A 7,788-nucleotide genomic window follows, 5' to 3' on the forward strand; every position below is an offset into this window, starting at 1 on the left:
CAAATACTGACCTGGCCCACAGTCACTTAGCATGTGCAATATGGCAGGATAATGTAACAGGCATTATGACTACTCCTCTGATAGAATTTATTTAAATCCTTATTGTCCCTTTTTTCCCCCTAAACAAACAAAACCAGAATGAGAACTCATCAAATTTTTTTGAAAGAAATTTCTTCATAGTTGAAAATGTTCTTTTTTCAAAAATGAATAGGTCACCATTTTTTCCAAGTATTTAGATTTTTTAGAAATTTTTTACAACATTTTTATCATTTTTTTATTGAAAGTGGTATTGAAACATTAGCATTTATTTTCTCATTTACTGAAAACCTGGGTTCCCATAAATTAATTTTGCTAACCTTTTTGATAATGATTTCAATAACGTTTAGCTGCTTAAACTATGTTAAATCCCCCCAAAATGAAAAAGTTTTTCAACCCTCTGAAAAACACCCTCATAGTTTCAATATTTTTCAACTAGCTTATTCTGCTCAGGATATTTAATATAATACCTGCCTAAGAATTTTTATCAAGTTAATATTTATTTTAAACATTTCTCAAACAGAATATGTTTATACCTAGAAGATCATTGAGGCTAGTTGAGATCAATGAACTCTTTGGTAAAATATTATTATTCCATCCCCCAATTACACATTCCTAATGAGAATGTCCGTTAAGTGTTAGCAGCCTACAGCCTATGACTATGATTTCACACATTTCCCCGGCTCAGATTCTCTCCCAGAAAGAGCAGTGATACACATGTTCACTATTCATTTCAGAGCCTCATCTGTGCTCATTTAACCAAACATAATTAGATCATGTTAGGACTATGGTCTGTCAATATATTAAAAAACAAACCGTCCATGGAAGTTATATGAGGTAAATGCCTGCATGAAAACCCAGGGCATTTCTGTTTTTAAATCAATCTAAAATATCTAAATTGTGATTGTTCTAAAACATCTGAATTAAAACGGGGGGCGGGGGGGAGATCTTACACCACCTTAACTGTGAGCCAGGGAGCCTGAATAAGTAGGGCTAGATTGTGTCTCTGGGACACAGCCATTGGTAAGAGGCGATGTGTTGCTGTGCCTCTGCAGGGGCAGCACAAGGAGGGAACTGTGGTTTAGCGACCCACAATTCCCTTGCTCCTCCCCGGCGGCTCCCATGGGCATTAATTTTCTACTGGCCTATACCAGCACCAAACTGCCACCCTGGAGACACCAGCTACCTGCACTGGTGGGTACACAGGGGGTAGGGTGGAGTCAATGTTCCACCTTCCCCACCTCGAGCTATACAAGAGATCAGGCACACAGAGTCCCTTACCCCTCCGCACCTGGAGCCAAGGAAACCCGGTTGCCCTTGTAAGGGACTAATGGGGGTGGAGTAACTCTTTCTAGCCCTAACTTCCCTATATAGGCATAAAGTCATGTGAAGATGCAGCCGCTTAGAATTTACATTTTTATACGCTTTGGTTGTTTATTGGCATCTTATGTACTTATCTGCATTTTGTACTAACTCCTGGATGCTGCGAGTATGACAATACAAATAGCTGCCTCGTGTCAAGGGTTAATGACATCAGGGTGCTTGTCAGGGTGCAGGTGGAAGGGATGTATCTCAAGCTCCAAGTTGTTGCTCGCCAAATAGAAATTGAGGCGGTGGGGGTAGGAGGGAAGAAATATAATTTTCAACTCTTCCTTCCCATCATCTCTTCCTTAGTGGGCTGTCAACCTGTGAATGTCCTGAAGATCTGGATCCTGATTCAAGTGCCTCTCTTGCTTTCTCTCTCTCTCTCTCTGCCCAACCCCATACTTTTGGTTAATCTAATCACTTATTATGCAAGTGGCCAAATGCTACAGCAGGCATAGGCAACTTTTAGCAGCATCTTTATTGCATTGCTTTTGCACTTTACATTTTCAGTTTCATGTCCAAATTAGAAAATGGGGTGCGCAATTTGCCTTTAATATTTTTGGAAAGGAAATAACCATATTGCCCAGATACTACCAGTAGTTAGGGCTGTGTAAGAACCTGAATGGAATAAAATATCCACCCCATATTACAGGTCCGATGCTCCAAGATGCTGAATGTTGTCAACTTCCATTTAAGTCAATGGGAGTAGGGCACTCAGCATCTCACAGGAGACACAACACCTTGTAGGGTCAACACCTTAAAGAGAGACTTTCAGACACACAGTCTCTGGATTTAACTGCTGTCTTCTTACTTACTGTTCATGGTTTTTATATTTTTTTTCTTACTACTTTTGCTACAATAATTATCGGGGCTTTTTCCCTCACAGCCCAACTTCTCCTCCTAATTGATTCTGCAGTCAAGCCATGATGTTGAATTTGTGACAACATAATCAAGATAGGATTAGCTCTTCACTCTACCTGTGTTTTTAACTATGATATGATTCAGAAACTGCACTAGTTTCCTTGCTCAATGGTCTCCTCATGGTGATGAACAAATGTCACCTACCATACTGATTTTATTAGCTATTCCAGCTGTTTCCCATGAGGAGTTGTTAATCCATCTTTGGGATGGGAAAGGAAACTTTTTTTCAGAAGCTTTGTTCTTCCATTCCATCTGGGAAATTGCTCATCATCCCCAAGGGTTCTCTGGCCTAGGAATCCACTAGGTTCTATTTTGTCATCCTTCCTGTTCAAAGTGTATGTGAAGGGCTAGAAAAAAACAGAGAGATGGTTTGGGCCACAAAATCATTGATACATGTAAAATATGAAGGTGGCCCTTGTGTTTTTTTTCTTTATCCCTGGATTGTTCAGTCTCTCTGCTTCCCTGCTGCATGACCATGGTAGGGTCCTGGATTGGAAAACTGGCTGAAGTTCAATCCAAACAAGATGGAGGTGGTTCTGGTGGATAGGGAGATGTTTCTGGAAGACTTGTCAAGAATTATGCCAGCTCACTCTTTTGAAAAATATGTACTCTGTTTGTCAAAGAGATTTGAAATCTAGGGCTTATTTTGGACCTCACCAGCTCCAAAAATTCCAGATATCATCAGTGGAACATGATGAAGAAAAAAAAGTGGGTTTTTTTTCTTGCAATTGGCCTAGAGAATGTTTGATTTTAGACTTGACCTCCCCATTTCTCCATGTCTGTGTCACTTCCAGAGTGGACTACTGTAATGTACTCTACTTGGGACCACCTAGATGCTTCCATTAGTGCAGAATATACAGCCCATTAACTTATAATTAATGAGCTAAATTATACCACCTTACTTTATACTAGTTCTCTGCAAGCTGCAAGCTTCCTATTTGCTTCTTGGTGCAATGCAAGTTGTTGATACTACATAAAGTAGGATGACCAGATGTCCCATTTTTAAAGGGACAGTCCTGTTTTTGGGGACTTTTTCTTATATAGGCGCCTATTACCCCCCACCCCTGTCCAGTTTTTTCACAGTTGCTATGTGGTCACCCTATCATAAAGCTATGTATGATTTGGGGTCCCATTGGGGTACCTAAGAGACCATTTCTCTCTGTATATACTACAGCTGTCATAGACCAAGGTGTTTTTGTTAACTATCCCTGGATCTGAATGCTGTGGGACTGGAGCCACTGTTCTTTCAGAGGCGGGTCTTGGACACTGTAACTGACTGTCCTAAAAATGGCTTCACCACAGCCCAGATTTTTGGTCTTTAGGGAATGATATAAAGCTCTTCTGTTTGCTGAGGTCTGTTCCTGAGTTAGGTAGTCTACAAGGGTGTTACATTACCTAGGTTTGTTAGGGTAATTGATTGGGGATGGTGCTTTTAATTCTATGCTCATTATGGTGGCACTGTAGTGGTTGTACAACTGGAGATTGTTCTTTGACAATCTTTCTCTCTCTCTCCCTCTCATGTACATATATATATATATATATAATAACGTCACAAACACAGGCTTAGGACTTCACTGCTGGCTCAGGCAGAAGTAGAAGCTGGGCTAGGTGGGACAAAGCTCATAACAGCAATAATAGCAAATAAAATGCAGGAAAATACCACAGTTCATTTCCTTTTTGTAAAAATCTGTTTTAGCCATTTTTCCAATGTGAGTATCCCCCTTCTGTTCCTCTAATTTTCCAGTATGTCTCGGATTTTCTCTTTGTCCCCACACTTCATGGGTCACTTGTCTGTGTTATAGATAGAGCTGGTCAAAAATTAGAATTTCCATCTCTGGAACAATTCTAATATTTCAGAATTTGTTTAGAACTGTTGTAGTTTGGGTGCCTCCTGCCCAGGGCCAGCCTGAGGGTTGGCCCACCCGGGTGACTGCCCAGGGGTGCCGTGCAGCAGAAACTGTAGTGTCAGAAACTGCTCCCGGCTGGCCGGGGAGCACTGGTGGGGGAGCGCCCAGATTGCTCCCTGCTTCCTCCGAGCGGAGAAACGCGGTGGGCAGGGGGAAGCAGTGACACCCAGATACTGCTCCCAACCCAACATTCCTCCACACCCCCATAGTGGGCTGTGAGGGGAGGAGTGAGGTGCAACACTGAGCACTCTGTGCATCCATGTAACTTTCCCTACCTGGGCTGGGCTGTGAGGCGAGTTTCAGGAGCTGCTGCCTGCCCCTTACACAGCCCAGGTCAGGAAAGTGACTTGGATGCAGGGAGCCCTAATGCCAGTCCTTGCTCCCCCCTTGTACCCTCTTAGGGCTGCATGGAGAAACAGCGGTTCAAGGGGAGGGGCGAGCAGCAATGCCAGCTGCTCCGTGCATCCAGGTCAGTTTCCCTTTATGTGAGCACAGGAGGGGGGTACAGGGATTAGGAGTGAAGGGGGCACAGTGCAGGGCTTGGGACGAATGGGGGGTGGGGAGCCCATGGGGGCCAGGAGTAATGGGGGGACAAAATACAAGTTCACCTAGGGTGCCATTTTCCCTAAGGCCAGCCCTGCTCCTGCCTTCGTTCTCCTCTCTGGGTTGACTACATCTGCCATTATGCACCAAGGTCATGGGAATCTCATGGTGCACCAGGCTGGTTCAACTCAAGGGGAGACCATTGTATATCATGGAAAGTGTAATTCAGCCAGGGCTCCTAACCAATAGAAGAGAACAGGGGCATGAGGCATCCAACTACAATTCCTATGAGGCACCCAGGCAGCTCAGCTGGGAACAAATTAATGTCATACTGACCTGATTAATTTCAACAAACCAAAATGTTTCAGTTTGGGTCAACCGGATCCCACACACAATATTTTGTTCTGACTTTCCTGGAGGACATTTTTTAAAAATGTTGGCAAAATTGAAATTTTCCAGTGGAAAATGTTGCTTTTCTGGAAATAGCAATTTCAGTCAAACAAAGTCAATGGAAAATTCCTGATCAGCTCTGCTTATAGCCAAGTGTTTAGCAAATGAGATTTATGGAGAGCTCTCTCTGATTTGAAAATAGTAAATATTTTTTTTTACAAATAGAAGCCACACATTTCTTTAAGTCTGAACGTGGATTAAATTTTCAAAATGAGAGTTTCCAGGTTTATAAAGTAATTTATAAGTAATTTTTATTTATAATTTTTAGTTGTTTATTGCTAATCAGAGTGTAGGGCCTAATCCTGCAAACACATATGCACATAAATAATTTTAGTCATGTGAAAAAGTGCCTGCCAGGCCCCGGCTATAAAGAGTATTATTTCTCGGATTGCTGCAAAATATCAATGTAGTGTGAAGCACTTTAGATTAAGGTAGCCCTTATACTAATCAGTTGAGCAAACTGGGATTTTATACTTTGTCCATAGAATTTGCCTTTCACAAAATTTTAACAGCAGAATCTCTCGTCTGATTTTTATTTTTATTTTCTTTCCCCAGTGTAGTTAAATGCACTTTATATATATATATATATATATATATATATATATATATATATATAGAAAACATGAAAAAAAATGCAGATGTCTAAAACTTGATATTTTGGTGTTTGTTGTGTTCCAGCTTATTGAGGAACAGAAATATTGTAACACTTTCTTCTCTTTTCCTTTTTCCTGCATCCTAGCTGACCTTTTCTGAAGCCATAAGAAACAAAGCCAGATTATCCATCACAGGGAGTGTAGGAGAAAACGGTCGTGTATTAACTCCCGACTGCCCGAAGGCCGTGCACACTGGAACTGCAATTAGACAAAGTTCAGGATTGGCTGTAATTGCATCGGATCTACCATAAAAACCAAAAAAAAAATTGAGTGCCTTATTTAAACTGTGTTGGTGACTGATGGGAACACAGCACAGACTGTAACGACATGGGAGTGTCATTGATGAACTAATAATTGGGCTGAGAATTGGAAAGTACGTCCAAATGCGCCAGATATCATCAGCAACAAAGTGTGCATGAGCTCAGCTCGGAAACCCAAACTCAGATTTTATATCAGGAAAATTCATAATTTAGTTTTGTTGGGGGGAGGTGGGCTGGGCTGGGTATATTAACAGCAACAAATTTCACTTGAGTGGACTTAAAACTAATAAGACTTGCCAATTAGCGCATCAAACTGTGAAGAACATGCTCAGAAAGGACAACATTTTGGTCTTTATCTTGACAAAGTGGGGAAAATAGCTATAGAAGTCAATGAACATGCTAACCTGTGTCTCCAGAACATCAATATATACAATGGAAGAATATCCAGCTGTGGAAACGAATCACTAAACTGTGATAAGAAAATAATAAATATGTAAATCCTGTGAAAAAATAAAGAAATTATTTACATTTTCTTTGAAAAAAGAGGAATATTGAAACATGCTTGCTTTTTAACTGATGTAAATTCGGTAGAGGACAACACAATTCTTTTTTCTAATCATCTTAGGGAACAATTCATTGCAATAATTGATATAAAATGCCATCACTGTAACAAAATTCAGAGACTTTTTTTTATAAAAGTTGTTGGTCGTCCTCTTGTTCGCTGTTACCTTCATTCTGTTACATCATTCCGTGTTCCACAGATTTGCATCTGTCTAACTACAAGAAAAACAAAAAAATTGTTTAGAGTACATCATCAGTCTGCAGTGTAGAATCAAAAGAGACTACGGGTCACTCATGTTACAAATATTATTTATAATCTTGTTCTGTGTAAAAAACTGTGGTTTTTGTACCCACCAAAAAGAATAAAACAACAAACGTTCTTATAATATTGACAGAGCTTGAGTTGTTTTCTGATCATTAGGGATGCCATCTGAAACAGCATAAAGAATGACTACATTGTGGTTGATTTCTGCTGTGAAACTCAGGACCATATGAGATACATATGGTTCTTATTACTTGCATATTTGTGAAGGGCTTTGAGATCCTTGGATGGAAGGCACCATAAAAGTGCCAAAATATTATTAATTATTATTGTTTGTTATTAATTATTATTATTACTGCTCATTAGAGCTTTCATTTCTGCTATGCTAGGGGAGTGTTTCAGTGCCAGGATTGTTGTCTGGTTAATAAATACATATGAGATGCTGGGGGTAAAAAAGATGGTGGGAGCAATCTGCTACAGTAGTTGGTCAAAACTGTTAGAATTGAAACCCTGGCTCCTGCCCTGTAGATTGGAACCCTAAACAATTTTTATTGAAAATCCTAAATTGGATGTTCTTCAAACAACAGAAGATAAAATTACCCTCTCTGTCAATAAAACTCCATTGAAAGCCCAGCAGGCAGCAATGCAATGAAAGCAAACTACTGGCCTGCCCATGAGACCAGATTCTTCTTTCCTAGTGGTGAAAGGAGCTGATCCAATGCTGATTAAATCCAGTGGAAGGGATCCCAATGACTGCACTGGGCATTGGATCAGTCCCTAAATCAAAAGCAATTTCACTCAGATCAGTGAAGCAACAGTACACCAGAGTA

General features: G+C 40.4%; 1 protein-coding gene across 7 annotated transcripts in view; it reads left to right on the forward strand.

The window, feature by feature from the left end:
- Positions 1–7,080, forward strand: part of GRIA4 (glutamate ionotropic receptor AMPA type subunit 4) — a 280,562-nt gene extending 273,482 nt beyond the window's left edge. For 2 of the 7 annotated variants that reach the window (XM_043529722.1, XM_043529724.1), the window contains one exon: positions 5,962–7,060. In XM_043529722.1, the coding sequence (XP_043385657.1) occupies positions 5,962–6,126 (165 nt within the window). In that variant the 3' untranslated portion in view covers positions 6,127–7,060. Of the gene's footprint in view, positions 1–5,961 lie in introns of all 7 variants that reach the window. The other 5 variants (XM_007059674.4, XM_007059673.4, XM_007059676.4 and 2 more) reach the window with 3 other exon arrangements.
- Positions 7,081–7,788: the final 708 nt, after the last annotated feature.

The sequence above is a fragment of the Chelonia mydas genome, chromosome 1, assembly GCF_015237465.2.
Source record: "Chelonia mydas isolate rCheMyd1 chromosome 1, rCheMyd1.pri.v2, whole genome shotgun sequence".
Lineage (NCBI taxonomy): Eukaryota > Metazoa > Chordata > Testudines > Cheloniidae > Chelonia > Chelonia mydas.